General features: G+C 57.0%; 1 protein-coding gene across 1 annotated transcript in view; it reads left to right on the forward strand.

Moving 5' to 3' along the window:
• Positions 1 to 16,456, forward strand: part of Mdga1 (MAM domain containing glycosylphosphatidylinositol anchor 1) — a 60,893-nt gene extending 44,437 nt beyond the window's left edge. The window contains 10 exon segments of the mRNA XM_047559571.1: positions 273 to 569; positions 1,380 to 1,664; positions 3,186 to 3,337; positions 4,131 to 4,308; positions 4,571 to 4,594; positions 5,540 to 5,692; positions 6,039 to 6,173; positions 10,746 to 10,876; positions 11,087 to 11,195; positions 11,843 to 16,456. Of these exon segments, the coding sequence (XP_047415527.1) occupies positions 273 to 569; positions 1,380 to 1,664; positions 3,186 to 3,337; positions 4,131 to 4,308; positions 4,571 to 4,594; positions 5,540 to 5,692; positions 6,039 to 6,173; positions 10,746 to 10,876; positions 11,087 to 11,195; positions 11,843 to 11,934 (1,556 nt within the window). The 3' untranslated portion in view covers positions 11,935 to 16,456.
• Positions 16,457 to 17,225: the final 769 nt, after the last annotated feature.

The raw sequence follows: 17,225 nt of genomic DNA on the forward strand, positions 1-17,225 counted from the left end.
GGAGATATTAAGGAATGCATGAAAGGTGGAATGCCCGCTACTTAGTAGTATTGGGGAAGAGGAAATGGGCCAGGCTGACTCCAGGTCTCTTGGAGTTGGGAGACCCCAAGGTAGAGATGTAGGAAGGAGGTAGTGTGTCTGGGAAGGTGGGTTTTGTTTTGGGTGCTCTGATGGCCCCAGGGCAGTCTGGGACAGGGGAAGGAAGCACCTAAGAGGGAGGAGAGCAGGAGGCCTGGCAGAGCCCTAACTCCCCTCCGGCTCTTCTCCTGCAGTGCCGCCCACCATCAGTGTGCCCAAGGGCAGGGCGGTGGTGACCGTGCGCGAGGGCTCCCCCGCTGAGCTCCAATGCGAGGTGAGAGGCAAGCCGCGGCCGCCGGTGCTCTGGTCCCGCGTGGACAAGGAGGCTGCCCTGCTGCCCTCGGGGCTGCCCCTAGAGGAGACGGCCGATGGGAAACTGCGGCTGGAGCGCGTGAGCCGAGACATGAGCGGAACCTACCGCTGCCAGACCGCTCGCTACAATGGCTTCAACGTGCGCCCTCGTGAGGCCCAGGTGCAGCTGAACGTGCAGTGTGAGTCTCACCCACCCACCCGGACCACCTTCCGAGTCATCCCTCCCGCTTCCCAGCCCGGCCTGGCGCTTCTTCGCCACCCTCACCTCACGCCAACCAAACCCCTCCACCCACTGCCCCCTTGAACCTCCCTGACAGCGGCGTGCTAAGATGCGGGATCTGAGTCCATCGCTCCACTAGCACCAGCAAATGTCTCACCTTCATTTTCGGTGACCTGGTGAACATAGGAATAACTTGATTTTGACAGGTCGAAATGGGATTTTGAAGGAGGAAGGATATTCAAGGGGAGCACTATATGATAAAACGATGAAAGCTCACTATTGTCAAGGCCGTCCTCGGAGTGTTTTAATCCATTAATTCATTGAACCCCCACAGTCCTATGAATAGATTCGATTATTTCCCCTTTTCACAAATAGGGGAACCGAGGCACAGAGAGCTCAAGTAACTTGCCTGAGTTCTCACAGCTAGATGACAGCAGGGCTGAGGGCCTGAACTTGGCCATCTGGCTCTAGAGATAATGCTATAAACCCCGACGTTACACGGGGTGTGATGGCGAGGGCCCTACTCAGTGCAGAGCTAGAGGCCCACTCTGGGCAGCGGCTGGAGGAATGGCCAGGAGGGAGTGAGCATCTGTCGGCCAGCGAGGTTGAGCTTGGCGATTGTAGGACTGTGTTGCGGGTCTGAATCGGCCCTGAGATACTTCGAGGCTGGGAGGGTCACGGGACTAGAGCGAGCGCGTCGCCTCCCCACGGGGTCGCTCCTCAGTCCCCGTGGGGACTGGTTAATCGCTGTCCCCGCCGCCGCCCCCAGTCCCCCCGGAGGTGGAGCCCGGCTCCCAGGATGTGCGCCAGGCACTGGGCCGACCCGTGCTCCTGCGCTGCTCCCTACTACGAGGCAGCCCCCAGCGCATCGCCTCGGCTGTGTGGCGCTTCAAAGGGCAGCTGCTGCCGCCTCCGGCCGTCCTCCCCGCCGCCGCGGAGGCCTCGGACCACGCCGAGCTGCGCCTCGATGCCGTAACCCGTGAAAGCAGCGGCAGCTACGAGTGCAGCGTCTCCAACGACGTGGGTTCGGCGGCCTGCCTCTTCCAGGTCTCGGGTGAGCATCCCGTAGGCCCCACCCCGCCCACACCCACACCCACCTGGGGCAAGGCCTCTTCTCTGTCTCTGACCCTTCCCATCCCTGCCTGCGTGGGTTCCTGTAATGCCCGCCTGCACCAGTCATCCATCCAGGCGTATCCAAGACCCCCCAAGCCAGGGGCAGACTCCGCCTGGTGCCAGATCCAATTTTTGAGCTCCTCTTACAGCCCTGCCCACTCCAGATAGCGAGCGACGTCTCCTCCACTCATGCCCTCCTTAGATCTAGACCTTCCGCTTTCAAGTCCACGTATACCTGTCCTAAGCCCCGCCCTTATGGCTCAGTCCCTTTCCTTGGCCTCTTATCGCCACGCCCCTTTCAAAACCAGCTTTCACCAAACAGGCTCTTCAGGTTAAAACACCACTTATACTGCGCCTAGGCCCCACCTACATGAAGTATAGGCTCCACCCCCTGCAGCCTCGTCCAATCCCAACGCTGCGCTTCCAGTCCTACAGCCCCGCCCACACTCCATCCTGGGCCCTTGCCCACCACGTTTCACACTCTTCCTTGGCCCCAGAGCCGGCGGATGGACTGAACTGTAGCGTAGAGGGGAGAAAATGCTCCTCAACAACTTCTCTGGAGTGTCAGGGCTGGAGCCGGGTCAACCAGCACAAGCCCCTGAGCTGTCACTCTAGAGGTGCAGGCCATGTGGTGCTCAGAAATTCCTGTCAGCCCCAACTCTACAGGAGTCATTCCCTGATGGGCAGGCTGGGTCTGCAGATAGGCATCGACGGGTCAGAAAGGCTTGGAGGTCGTGGACAGGGTGGAGGGAAACCAAGAAGGGCTGCCTGGGATGAGCCACCTTCCTGCCTGGGTGAGGTTTGGGGGAGAGTGCCCCTAGAGGAGAGCTGCAGGCTGCCCGTCCTCCATTCCACTGCACCCCAGTTTTCCCAACAGCCCCCAACTGCCTGGATACCCCTTCAACTCTTATTCTGACCCCCACCTGGCTGTTAAGTGGACTGCAGGTCACTGGCCACCTTCCCAGCCCCTCCCCCACCCACTCAACCCTGCAAGTCAGAGGCCCCTGTGACATTTCCCACCTCCTTCCCTTCTTCCCTGTTCTCCCACACTTTCCCTGGCTCCCCATCTCTTGGCCTGTATCCATTTCCTCTCTCTTCCTTCCTCTCAATATCCCTGACCCTTCTTTCTGTCTTTCCCCCAATTCTCCCAAATATCCCTTTCCCTTGTCTCCCCAAATTTCTCCTTTCCCTATTTCTTCCCTGACCTTTCTTCTCTGTTCCCACCAACATCATCTCGGGATCTGCCATCTCCCTTCTCTCCATTCCCACTGTCCCTCCTCCCCTCCTCATTCTCCCCTTTCTGCTCTTCTTCCAACGTCACCTCTCCTCACATGGTTCCCTTTCTCTTTGTTCCCCCATACCCTCTCCGTTACCCCGTCCCACCTCCCTTGCCATGCCTCCTTTCTCTGTCTCTCCCATCCCCACCCTTCCATGGCCCCATGCCCCCTCCCTGCCCTCTCAGCCAAAGCCTACAGCCCGGAGTTTTACTTCGACACCCCCAACCCCACCCGCAGCCACAAGCTGTCCAAGAACTACTCCTACGTACTGCAGTGGACGCAGAGGGAGCCAGACGCTGTTGACCCTGTGCTCAACTACAGACTCAGTGTCCGCCAGGTGGGCCAAGGGGGAGCAGGGGCCGGAGGCAGGTGGGGAGCGGTGTGGCTGATCCTGGAAATGGACAGAGAAAGGGTTTAGAGACAGGGACTCAGACACATTGACCCTCTTATAAACAACTCTTCAGAGGCAGAGAAAAAGTGTTCTGGATACAGCAGGAGCTGGGAAACTCTAGGTACCTGTCCCTTCTGGACCAGTCCTTGGGCACAGTCCCGAGAGGTGGGCAAGAGATAGCTGGGTTCATGGGGTTAGGATGGGGAGCCTGCGAGTCAGACATAGAGTGGACTCATGGCTGCAGAGCCTCAGCTGGGGGCCTCTGCAATGCCAGACAGAGTCTGTGTGCCACGTCCCGCCTGCTCAAATTCCATGGGGTTCTCCCAGCCGGGAGGCAGGGGCGTGGAGGGTTGGAGGGTGGCTCTGGGGCACACTGCTGAGGCTAGAATCTGGCTTTATGTGAACTTGGGCAAGTTTATGGCTTCCCTAAAATGGGGAGGGGTAGTTTGAATATTCTGCCTCATTTGAAGATGAAATGAGTTAATAATGGCAAAGTGCTTAGAACTTCGTCCAACACACATAACCGTTCAATACCTGGCAGCCCTGGGTGGAGAACCTGGAAGGGGCGGTTGTCCCTTCTCCTAGATGAGGCATCGAGGGTCTGCTTTCCTAGGCCTCTGTTCTTTCTGCTCTCCCTTGAGCCAGCCCACACCCCCCACCAAGTCATACCGGTACCTAGGCTGGTGCTCCAGTGGAGGGCGTGGCCTGCCGGGCATCTGGGAACTCCCTGTGTCTACAGTTGAACCAGCACAATGCCATGGTCAAGGCCATCCCTGTGCGGCGTGTGGAGAAGGGGCAGCTGCTGGAGTATCTCCTGACTGATCTCCGTGTGCCCCACAGCTATGAAGTCCGCCTCACACCCTATACCACCTTTGGGGCTGGTGACATGGCTTCCCGCATCATCCACTACACAGAGCGTAGGTGACGGTGGTGGTGGTGGTGGTGGTGGTGGTGGTGGGAAGGGTGGGCCCGGCTCATGCCCAGGGGCTCCCTCTGCTCTCCCTGCGTAGTTCTTGAACTTGGAGCTCCCCACTGTGCACTCTCTTACCCTGTCACTGTAGGCCAGGCTTGCGGGTCCCCAGTCCTGGCTCTGAGGACCTGTTCCCTCATCCCAAGGCCGGGCATCCTCTGCACAGCCCCACACTTGGTTTTGACTGGTTTCCTTGCTTGCTTTCTCAGCCATCAACTCTCCAAACCTTTCAGGTAAGACCTCTGCACCCCATGTCTTCCCCTTCCTTTTAGGGACACAAAAGCTCTCCTGGTCGGGGGAAGGGATTTTGAGACACACACAGAGAGAAAATGACTTCTCCCTGTTATGGGGTCAGGGGAGCAGCTGAGGGCTGGGCTGGAGCCGTTTGCATCCAGGATATATTCTGGGGCTTAAAGGTCAGTTGGTGGTAGGTGTGGGGGTGTTCACGCTCCCCAAAAGAAAAAAAAATAAGGCAGGATAATTCACACCCTCTGTTCCCTGGAGCAGGAATCCCTAATCTGTGACCCATAAACCCCCCAAGAGATCTGTGCATAGAATTCAAGGGGTGCATGAACCTGGGGGTCATGTAGTTAGTTCCCCATCTTCTCGCAGATTTCAACATCCCCTTCAATGACGAATATAGGCAACAAACTGCAGGCAACAAATCAGTACCTGTGACTTTGTCATCTGCAGAAATCCAGTGTTTTCACATCACCTTATAGTTGTTGCAGATAGCTCTAAATATCATTTACATCCATTAGTATTTCAGAACTACAGTAGTTATTAGACTTAACATGAGATTTTGTGATTTAATTAGACAATAAAGCAGCCCAGTTATTACATAACAAATTATAAAAATATCTTGACAACTTGACTGCAATATAATCGATTTCCTTTGTAATTCTGTGCGTTTAATGTTTCTAAGATCATTATTCTGAGATGGGATCCTTAAGCTTCACTGGAGGTCAGAAGGGTCTGTGGCGCTAAGTCTTGCTCTGGGAACTGGGAACCAGTGTGTTCTGGGCCCCCTTGCCTGCTCTCTGTGCCCTGAAATCCTGAGCCTGTTGCTTAGAGGCTTGGGAGCGGCCTCGAGGTGGTGGTGGAGGGCGAGGCTGGCCCAGCAGGGCTGAGGTGGCTGACCCTCGTCATCTGCCCTGCTCCCAATGCCCTCAATGCAGATAACACCTGCCACTTTGAGGATGAGAAGATCTGTGGCTACACCCAGGACCTGACAGACAACTTTGACTGGACACGTCAGAACGCTCTCACCCAGAACCCCAAGCGCTCCCCCAATACCGGCCCCCCCACTGACATCAGTGGCACCCCTGAGGGTGAGGACATGGCCTGCCCTGCGGCTGGGAACGGTAGGGAGGGGTCTAGGCCCATGCAGCCCCATTTTGAGGGTGGAAGGTGACAAGTCCTGTCTCAGGGATCCCCAGTCTGAAGAGGCACAGCCCTGTCCTCAGGGAGCCTTACTCTGGGAGGGAAGACAGAACTCTGCCCCAATTGAGGAAGAAGAGACATTCGTAATGGCATTAAGCACTCATGGCCTCTGCCCTGAGCCCTGTGCAGCGCAGGGCTGAAGGGGTCTGGGTGAGGCAGCTGGAGGTCAGGCAGAGCAGGAACTGTGCGGTGGCGTGAGGAAGAGCCCGTTGGCGCATCCCCCCTCCCCTTCAGGCTACTACATGTTCATCGAGACGTCCAGGCCCCGGGAGCTGGGGGACCGGGCGAGGTTGGTGAGTCCCCTCTACAACGCTAGTGCCAAGTTCTACTGCGTGTCCTTCTTCTATCACATGTACGGGAAGCACATCGGTGAGTCTGGACCAGGGAGTCGGACTGAGTGCATGCTGGGGTGGAGGGAAGAGGGGCCACAGGAGGTCAGGGGCTGGCCCACGTGAGGCCCTGACTTCCCCACTTGGCTCAACCACAGGTCCTTGGAGGGGATGTGGGCAGAGGATTGGCAAGGGGAGAAGACAACCTCAGCTCTCTGGGGTTTTGAGTTGATCACAGCTTCCTAAGTGCATAAAAAGGGTCTCCCAGGATGAGATGGACGTTGTGCAGGGGATGGAGAAACAACCGAGCATTTGCATATACTGAGCTCCTGCCAGATGCCAGACGATGTCCATACAACTCAGAGAGGTTAAGCATTTGCCCAAGACCACACAGCACAGCCACCCATGTCAGGGTGACTTCCCCAAGTCCTACACTTGGGTTTGGAAGGGTGCTCTTTATGAGACCTGAGAGGAAGTTCTGCTTCCTAAGTGTGAGAATAAACTTAAGGAATGCTGTTTGGGAAGAGATGGCTTTAGTAGGGTGTCACTTTAATCCATGAACTCATCAGTTCAGCCATCACTTGCTGTGCAGGTATCAGGTGCTGCAGAGCTGGAGATGGATGAGTTTCCCATTCTCCTGTCACCTGCAGCCAAGGGGCAGGGACAGACATCAAACAACTAATGGCATCAGATAGGAGTTGGGGACCACTGTCACAGTGGGCACAGTGAGGCCAAGACAGCTCGGTCAGAGGGAGGCTGGCCGACGCCTGCGGCCTGGCCCTAGGGGGTTCTGCTAAGGAAGTGATGACTGTTAACACTTTGGCTTGTTTGTTTATGGGAAAGGCAGTGTCTTTCGCCTGGGTCAAACGATTCAAAGCGGACAGAATGAGAATGTCCCTCCCAGTCCTTCTGCCACCTAGACCCCTTCCCCAGAGACAATCAATAGACCAGACCAGGGGGCAAATTTCCAGGGATGCTTTATGCCTTTAGAAGCAAAGTGTGCATGCGTGTACACACACACACACACACACACACACACTCACACACTCACATACACTCACCCATTCACTCACACACACACACACACACACACACTCACACACTCACATACACTCACCCATTCACTCACACACACACACACACACTCACACACTCACATACACTCACACACACACTCACACATACACTCACATACACTCACCCATTCTCACACACACACACACTCACACACTCACATACACTCACACACACACTCACACACACTCACATACACTCACCCATTCACACACACACACACTCACACACACACACACTCACATACACTCACACACACACACTCACACACTCACATACACTCACCCATTCACGCACACACACACACACTCACACACACACTCACATACACTCACACACACACTCACACATACACTCACCCATTCACACACACACTCACACACTCACATACACTCACACACACACACTCACACACACTCACATACACTCACCCATTCACACACTCACACACACTCACACACACTCACCAATTCACACACATACGCACTCACACACACACACACTCACACACACACTCACACACACTCACATACACTCACCTATTCACACACACACACACACACACACGCACTCACAAACCTTCCCCATTCTCCTTTCCTTGGAGGGCATTCCTCTCCAGTCCACAGAAATCTTCTTGTCGTTTTCCTCTGCTCTTAGTAGGGGTGACTTTAAGTGTGCGCGACCTGCAGGGTCATCCTGGAGGCGTCTCCACAGCTGGAGCCCTGGGCGGAGCTGGGCTGATGAAGAGATGGGTGGATGGGAGGTTCCGCAACCATGGGGCCCCTGCCATCCACACAGGCCAGTGCTCCCACGATGGGTGTGAACTTTTGGAGAAGTTTCCTCTGCGGCAGGTGAGGCGGGTCACAGGATGGCCCCGCCCGGCCTGCCCAGCCCTCTTGTCTCCACTCGACTTCCCCAGTTAGAGGTGCCAGTTTGTTCAGGTTTGCCCTGGTCCCTCCTGGTTCCATCACCACATCCCCTCTGTCTCAGGTACACTGGGACAGTTGGTCACCTTCAGCTCAGGAGAGGCAAACCAGTGCCTGGAGGAGTGTGTTGGGTCCAGTAAGAGTCTGGGGGATCTGGTCTCATGAACAGGGAGACAGAAAGCCTGAGGGGACAGTCTGTGTGACAGGCAGATCTTGCTCCGGGTTCCCCAGTGGGTAGAATGGACAGCAGGCAGCAAATGCTTCCAAGAGGCAGATTGGAGTCCCACCAAAGGGAGACCGTTTAGAAGCCTCAGCTCTGACCAGCCAAGGAGCGTGCTACCTGGGGGGATGGTGAGCAGCCTGCCCTGGACAGGAGAGCTGCCCTGCAGCAGTGCTGTGGAGGGGCCCGCTGTCCCAGATCATCTCACTCCCCTGCTCAGGACCCCCGAAGCTTCCCCACCACCCTCTTCTCCAGATCTTCCATGCCTGATCCAGCCTCCGCCTACTGCTCCGACCTTACTTGCTGCTCCTTGGCTCTGGCCAAACTTAAGGCACCTTCCTGGCTTAGAGGCCGTAGATGCCCCAGCTCCCGATCTGGAACACTGGTCCCTCCCTTCACTCAGGTCTCCTCAGAGAGGTCCTGGGCCACCCCACCTAAATCACCTCTCTTCTTTTCCATCAGGAGAACATGAGGCCTATGAGGGCAGGGATCTTTGTCTCATTCTAGTGCCTAGACATTCCCTGGCACCCAGAAGTGCTCCATTAGTTAAATGAATGAATGACTGCAAGGCTGGGACTTGATGACACCTCAGGTGACTTCCAACCCTGAGGTTCTATGAAAGGCCTTGATGACAGTCATGGAAAATTCTTCATTCGACATTTAATTACTGAGAACTGATAGGCATTGGCCTGAGTCAGTAGGGACGGAGGCTGTGGTACCCACGGGTTGCCACCTCACAGAGCAGATGGTGGCCTGCGCGTGGGGAGCTGCCGCTGATAGACTCCGAGTTTATAGGCAGGATAGCAGGCTCCCGGCTGGAGCCTAGGGAGACTTCCTGGAGGAAGGGGCATTTCAGAGATGCCTTGAAGACTGAGAAGGATTTGGTTAGGGGGTACCTGGTGGGGGAGGGCATCTTCAGCAGAGGGAAAAGCCAGTGACTTATCCTGACATCAGCATGTGGCTCTTTTTGACTCTGGAGGTGACAAGGAAGACAGGGAGGAAGATAGTGAGCAATCCACTCTTCAAAGAGATTGAGGGTCTTGGGCTCTGGCTGACCCCTGTGGGGGGATGTCAGGAAGCCCCTGAGCAGAGAGGACCTTGTACCTGATGGAGTGCTGAGAAGTGGACAGAAAGTCTTTTGTTAGATTGTTTTGAGCAGTGAAAAAGCAGATTCCCCATCGGGTCCTTGGGTGCCCCATGGTGGAGGAGGAAGAAAAGGCACGGCGCTTGTCCTTGGACCCCAGGGGGTTGGCGGACTGATCTCTGAGCGAGGAAGAGGGAGTGATCCATTTGGGGCTAATAAGGACCCTAAAAGACGTTCGGGCTTGAGTCCTGCAAAGTCAGCATGACCCCAGTTCCACTGGTGCTCCTCGGCCTGACTCTCCTGCTGGGGAGGGTGCTTCTTACTGTCTTGATCTCCCCCCCACCCCCTCCACCTCTCCCACCATGCCTGGCAGCTCTGGGCACCAGCTGTCCCCAGACCTTGTGTCTCGCCGACTCTCCTTGGTCCCTGCCAACTCTTTTCAATCCAGGCAGGTAACATTTGGTGGCTCCCCCCACTGGGGGGTAGGTCTATCTGGTGTCACAGATGGTATGGCTTTGTCTGTGGGCAGCGCCATGGAAATGCCAGCCACCAGGCACCATCTAAGATTGATTCCCCTTCCCTTAGAGCCAGGTCTTTCATGTCACTGGGGGCTGGAGGTGGGCTGGAAGAGACGGGAGAGGCCATTGGCACCGCCTGGGTGCTCTGAGCCAAGCCATGACCCCTCCTTCTGTTCTACGCCCCTCAGCTCCCCTAGGACTCCAGATCCCCGAGGCTGTGGGCAGATGGGCTCCGCGCCTCCAGGCCAATGCCTCCAAAATCTCGCTGTCAGTTACTACTATGTAGCATGTGGACTAATTTTTTTTTTTTTAAATCAACATTTTTTTAACCTTTGTTCCAAGCATCAGCATTAGAGGAGTTGAGGGTTGGAAGAGCTACCTTTATTCACTTAAGTATTTTTAAATAAGTGTTTAAAAGCGCAAGTCCCTTGCCCTGTGTGCAGAAGTCACGTCTGCTGTGGTGCGCGTCCGTGCCGTTTGCAGTCTGCTCTGTGCTGAGGTGTAGGTCCCCCTGCCTGGGAGGCTTCCCCGCCTCGAGGGACGGTGGCATGTGGTCAGATTAGTTGACAAGCAGGGAAGGAGAGGCATGAACTCACATCCTGCCGCCGTCCTCTCCTCCCCGCTGTGGTCCCCTGCTCACCAGGGCAGAGGCATGTCACACCAGGGTGGGGCCAGGGGCCCGGGAAAGGTCCCCTCCAGCAGAGGCAGCAGTGTGGGTGGCTTGGCAGGTACGGGCAGGTAAGGGTGTCCTTGCTGACCTCACTGTCCCCTCTCTTCTCACCTGCCACAGGCTCCCTCAACCTCCTTGTGCGGTCCCGGAACAAAGGGGCTCTGGACACGCATGCCTGGTCCCTCAGTGGCAATAAGGGCAACGTGTGGCAGCAGGCACATGTGCCCATTAACCCCAGTGGGCCCTTCCAGGTGAGTCCCCTGGGTCCAGAGGCTGCTCCCAGGCTTGGGGGGTATACTGGGGGGGAAGAACTTAGGATGGCCTCATGCTTGCTCCCCGGGGGTCCAAGGAGGAAACCGGAAGGATGTAGGGCTTTCCTTCAGGGGAAGGGGTCGGAGCGGGGGTCCCTGGTGCCTGGCAGATCCCCATCTCCTGTTCCCTGCTCTCTGACCCCACCCCAGATTATTTTTGAGGGGGTTCGAGGCTCGGGCTACCTGGGGGATATTGCCATAGATGACGTCACACTGAAGAAAGGAGAGTGTCCCCGGAAGCAGATGGATCCCAATAAAGGTGCAAGATGGGAAGGGGGTGAGGGAGCCGAGTCTGTGGGTGCCGTGTGAGCAGGCGTCCGTCTGCTGGGGGAGGGTTGTCTGAATGGGGTTCAGAGTGCCGGTGTGAAGGTGCACCCATCCTGGCCCCCTTGACTCGGGTGGCAGGGCTCATGGAGGAGAGTGAGAAATACTGGGTCCTGCCCTCCTTGGGACCCGCCGAGGTCCTTACAGAATCAGATACCTCTGGTGCCTGTGTCTGAGCACCTGAGTATTGTGGCTCCAGGTGTGAACCTGTGCCTTCCGGGGGCCAGGTGTTGCCACCTCTAACACTGCCAGTTGACTGAGGGATTACTAGGTACCAGGCAAGGTACAGAAACCTGTGCATGCATGTGCCACTTACGCTCACAGCTGCACTTGAACGGTGAGGCCCATTTTACAGACAAGGAAACTGAGGCCCACCGAGGTGCAGTAAATTGCTCTGCGTCTTAGTGAGCATGAACCCTGCAGGCTGTGAACCCTGGAGCCACGCCACCTCACATCTGCATTGAGTGCCCACCCTTGGGCCCCCCAAAGAGATGGGACAGAGTAGCCAGCCTGTCTGCCACCCCCTTCCCTCACCAGAGCTGACGGGAGCTCCTGGTCTGTCTCCTCTCTCTCCTGTCACAGTGGTGGTGATGCCGGGCAGCAGAGCTCCTTGCCAGTCCGGCCCACAGCTCTGGGGGCCCATGGTCATCTTCCTCTTGGCGTTGCAGAGATGATGAGAGCTGCGTGCCCCCCGCCCCCGGCACACCAAAGTGTCCACATCGTACCAAAGACTGACCCCCCGCCAGCCGGGGTGCCCAGGGGCAGGGCCGGCTTGCCAGGGAGGGGGCCTGCATTGGCTGCGAGGATGCGCAGCGAACAAGGACCTGAGGCCCGGCGCCGAGGCCCTGGAGACGGTTGTTTGACACACGCACACACTTACACACTCACACTCACACACAGAGATCTATTAAAGCACAAGTTTCTATCCGACCTGCCAGCACCTTCTTTACTGCAGAGACAGGGGACTTGCCTGAATGGCGTCCGCCACCCCAGGGACCTCGGCACGACACTGGCGTTGTCCTGGCTGCACTCGTGGTATATTTCTGACCTTCCCTGCTGTCCCCTAACTCAAGGCCGAACTCCAGCCGGGTGGCTTTGCCAGAAGAGTGGCCAGACAAGGGAGCTCTGCCCTGGTCAGACTTTCCCCAGGACGGAGAAAGCAGGGGTCAGAGGAGGGCCAAGTGGGACTTTGTGAGCTCTGTGACTGTCCTTTGTCCAGAAGATGGCAAAGAAGGTGGGACACCTGCTGCACGCAGCTCTTCTCAGAGGCAGGGCTGGATGGTGGAGACCCCAGTCACCCCAGGCCCCCTGGCCTGTTTCTGGGACATCATATTCCCTCCTCACTGTGCCCCCTTTGAAGGGACGCAGCACAGGGTCTCGGGCCTGCGCAGTGTGAAGACTGACACCTTCCCCACCCACCTGCCCACCCCCACCTGCAGCTGGACTCCTGAGAGCACAGTCCCCACCCTAACCTCAGCCCCAGCCGGGACTCAGAGGAGACCGGGGCGTGGCAGAGGAGAGGCCCTGCCTCTGTGGTTTCATGCCCCTGTATAGGACACTGGACTTGGGAGTGGAGCCCCATTTCTTCTATTTTTGGTCTGACAGGGTGCTGTGGCTCGGAGGGCAGGCAAAGCCCTGTCCAGTGGGCCTCCTTCACCCCAGGGCCAGTGAAGGAGGATGAGTTTGTAGAGCTGGGGGTGAAGGGTGGGATAGTTCCAGTCCCTTTGTCCCCTGGGAGCTGTAAAAGGGATCCCTGTCTCTAGGTCTTGGTTGGAGCTTGAGATGGACAGGACGGAATCTAGATCTTTCCTCCTCAACATCACCCCTGAGCTGCCCACCCAGCCCTCCACAGGAGAGAGGAGTCCCCGCCCCTTCCAGGATGAGTCTTTGCGCGTGGGTGTGCAAGTGCGTGCGTGCGTGCATGTGTGTGGGTGTGGGTGTGTGCGCGTGCCTGCACAACTGTGGGCACAAATCTGGGCAGCAGCATATGCAAATATGGGTCTGTGTGTGCAGTGATCCCAGAGGCTGGGTCTAGCCTGTCCCTGAGTGCCGGTGTATGTCAGTGCGCATGTCCATCTGCACGGGTGACATGCATGTGTGGGAGCGCGAGCCAAGCTGACCCCTTCCAGTCCTATTCCATAGTCTAGAACTGCTGTTGCCTCAGCCCCAAATCCCCCTTCCCGTCCTATGGATGACGGAGCTTAACAGATGACCCTAGTGAATGTGAGCACCTTTGGTGAGGGTGTCACGAGCTCCTCCTGGAGCATTTGGTGGGGACAGCTGCAAAGAGCGAACCTGGATCCTGGGCAGCACCGCAGTGCCAGGAGCAGGCGGGGACCATGGCAAATGCTTCCGGGCTCCAGGCTCTTTCAGGCCTATGTTATCATCATCACCAACAGCTGGTGGGTGGCCGGGCCAGGCTGCAGTGGGGCCTCCTGATACCCAAGCAGTGTGGCTGCCTTCCTGGCCCATCCAAGGCCTCAGTCTGAAGTGAGCCGTTCCAGGTTCCCAGCACACGCTTCCATCACGCCTGCCGGGTATTGTTCCTTAATTGTCCCATCTGTGCAGAATCTGTTGCCCCGACTAGACTGTGAGCTCCTCCTCTGAGCCTCCTGACCCCTCTCCCCTGTCCCTGCTCGTGCCTGGCACAAGCCAGCCCAGTATGGGAAGCACTTCTGCAGGCTTTGCCCAGCAGAACGGATGCTATAAACCCCTGGCCCCTAGCCCTGGCTGCACAATGAAACCACCAGGGTCTTTTAAACAGCTCCAATGCTTGGGTCCGGCCCAGAGGTTCTGATCGAATGGAACTGGAGGGCAGCCTGGCTTCAGAAATGGTGAAAAGCTCTTCGGGAGAACCCAAGAGAGGGAACTGCGGGCCTCTCACTTCCAGAGGCTTCCTCTGTACCCTTGCTGGAGTCCGTGCTGGAGCCCCCAGGGCTTCCTCCTTGGAATTCCCACAGAGCCCTAGGCCTACTCCCCTCAGATATGTCCCCTGCCCTGTCTGCTCCATCACGGGGACTTTTCTCCCTCGTCTGCCTCTGTATCCACAGAACCTGATACAGAGGGGTCACAGCAGGCATTGGCTGCATCGCCCCTGCCCAGGTCTGTTTGGAGAGAGGGGACCTTCTCGGAAGTTGGGGGCAGCCCTGGGGTTACAATGCATGTCTGCTGAGACGCCAAGGTGCTCATGTGTGAGCAACTGAGGCTGGCATGTGTCTGTGCGCAGTGCCGGTAGGTGTGTGGGGAGCGGGTGGCGGCATGTGCTGGCGATGCCTGAGTGCCAGGCGCGTGCCAGTCTATGCCAGTCTGCGTGTGCGCTGAGTGCTTTGTGTATCTCTGGGTGACTTGTGTGTCAGTGTTTGTGTCTGTGTGACATTTATCTGTATAAATGTCACTTAGCCGTGTGTCTTCGTGCATCTGTGTGTCAGTGTCTTGGTAGTGGCCCGTGAATACCCCAGGCCCTGGGGAGACCAGGCTGGCTGGATCCAGTGCATCTCCCCAGGGGCAGCCTCACCCTCTGGGTCAGGGTGACTGAGGCATATTGTGGCCTTAAAGTGGGGAGTCCAGAGTCAACCCTCAGGGTGTTGGGACCCTCCTACCCCTCTCCCCTCCAGGTTGGTGTCTAGAGGAAAAGGGACTCCCAGGACAAGAAACGGAATGGATGGGGAGTCTTGCCTGGCTGATGTGCTGCTGGGCCCACAGACAACTCCTGGGGTGCTGGTTAGGGCGCCCAGCCTGCTCCTGGCACACGCCTGCCCCCTTGGGCCTTGGGTGGGTCCAGCACTACTTTGCCATTCATTCTCTTTTCCCTGTGCTCTGGAAGCCACCACTCAGGCCATCAGGGCCAGATGGGCCTCAGAAGTCTAAACCCCTCATGGTGCAAATAAAGAAGCTGAAGCTCAGAGAGGGGCCCGAGGTCACGCAGCCCGTTTAGGCAGAGCCAGTCTTGGAAACCAGGTACTATGGCCCTGAGGTGTCACCTTTGGGCCATCACTGCTGCTGGGATTTCCTGCCAGAAATGCTCTGGGAGCTGGGACAAACGGCCTTGTCTCCAGAGTGCCACAGATGTTACTGGCCCTGATCTGGACTCCTGCTCTGGGCCAGAGCGCCTCCCACTCCCGCATCAACAGGAGGCCTGGTGCCTCGTGGAGGCTGGCATCCTTTGCCCGTGGAGGCCGTAGCTGCTGCCCTCTTCCAGGCGCCTTCTCCCCTCCCTCCGTCTCCACGAGAGCCTGGACCAGGATGAAGTTCCGCGCATCCTCATGCCCTCATCCTTCGACCGCCCCCCAGGGCTCTGAAGACAGGATTCTTGGGGCTTTCCTCTCCCAGACAATGAAGGAGGCTGAGTGGAGGGGGGTTTCAGGGTCTGTTCCCAGGAGTGTGAGGGTGGACCTGCTGTGGAGAGTCCCTGTAGGAACAGTGGTTGAAGCTGGGTTCTGGGTTCAGGGGAGCCCTCTCTGCTTCCAGAGGCAGGGAAACCCCCTCCTCTCTGCTGTGCGTGTGTGTGCGCGTGTGCATGTGCGTGTGTGTGTGTGTGTGTGTGTGTGTGTGTGTGTGTTGGGGCAGGATCAACTCTTTTCTGGGGACCCCTTGACCCTTAGAACTGGGAGAGACCTTAGTGATCCAGTATCCCCACTGTACAGGTGAGAACGCTGAGATCGAGGGATGGCACCGGCCCCTCCCCACCCCTTCCCCCCACATTGCCTGATTCCCAGGGGCCCTCCCGGGAATGCCCTCCTTCCCAGTACCCTCCTCCCGGCTGCCCACATAATCCCCATCCAACTCTGCAGGCCCTTCTGCTCCAGAGGTCTCCATCCTACCTGTCCCAGGATGGCTAGCTCACCAAGACCCTTATCCCCATCTCAGAGGGGACAGGGAAGGAGGGAACTGCTCTAGCCCTGAGGCCTCAAAGACTTGGGAGAAAAGCCAAAACCCCTCACGCCCAGGCCCAAGCATCTGACCCCCAGCCCATCCTAACACCAAGGTAAAAGCACAACAGGAGACCCCTTACCCATGGGTGAAATGTATTGGGGTTGTTTTTTTAGTCACGCGACCCCGTCCTCACCCCTTTGCCTTGCTCTCTGTCTCCAACCCAGCCTCTGTTCTCCATTTGCCCCTCTTCCACCCCCCAAGCCCCCAATGTAACCTCTAGTTGCGGACGCGGTTGTTTCAATCAATAAAGCTGCAGTGTTGCGACGCTGGGGTCTGGCTGTGTGTGGGCCTGGGCAGGCGGAGGGACGGGGCGGGGACTCCTTCCCCGGGTAGCCTTTCTTCCCTTCAGCACCGCCCTCATGGATCCTGCTCTGTGACCTGGACAGTGAAGGCCAGCACCTGGTGTGCTTGCAGTGAACTTAGGGTCCTTGTTCACTTATTCATTCCACAAACACCAACCCTAGATGGCCATCACAGAAACTCTTGTTTAGTGGGAAAGATGGATGCTAAATTGACAATTATACCAAGAAACATATAAATATGAATTTAATTAGGGCTGTGACTGAGGGTCCTTATTTAGGTTGGGGCTTCAGGGAAGACATCTCTAAGAGAAATACTTAGGGGAGACCTAAGGATTGATGGGAATCACCTGCAGGGGTGAGGGAGTCTTCCGAGTAGAGGTGCTAGGGTCTGCTCAAGGCCTGGGGGAATGAAAGACCTAGGAGGCTCAGGAGGGGAGGACAGAGGAGTGAGGTCGGCTTGAAATGCCGCTCAGTACCGCAGCCACGACCTTCCTCCGTGCTCAGAGTGGCTCTCCTCAAAATCCCTGTTCTGGCCCCAGAAACCGGACCCTGTGCCCTGCTGGGGCTGCATCCTTCATTTCCCACTAGCCACCTGTATACTTGACCCAAATCATTTTCTGTCAGCCTTTGTCTTTATCCCAGACCTCTCAGGATTCTAGAATGGCAGAGCTGGGAGGTCCTTCAAGTTCAACCCTCTACTCCATGTTTCCCTTCAGAGAAATGGGATCACC

Source organism: Sciurus carolinensis, chromosome 7 (assembly GCF_902686445.1).
Source record: "Sciurus carolinensis chromosome 7, mSciCar1.2, whole genome shotgun sequence".
In the NCBI taxonomy this organism is placed as follows: domain Eukaryota; kingdom Metazoa; phylum Chordata; class Mammalia; order Rodentia; family Sciuridae; genus Sciurus; species Sciurus carolinensis.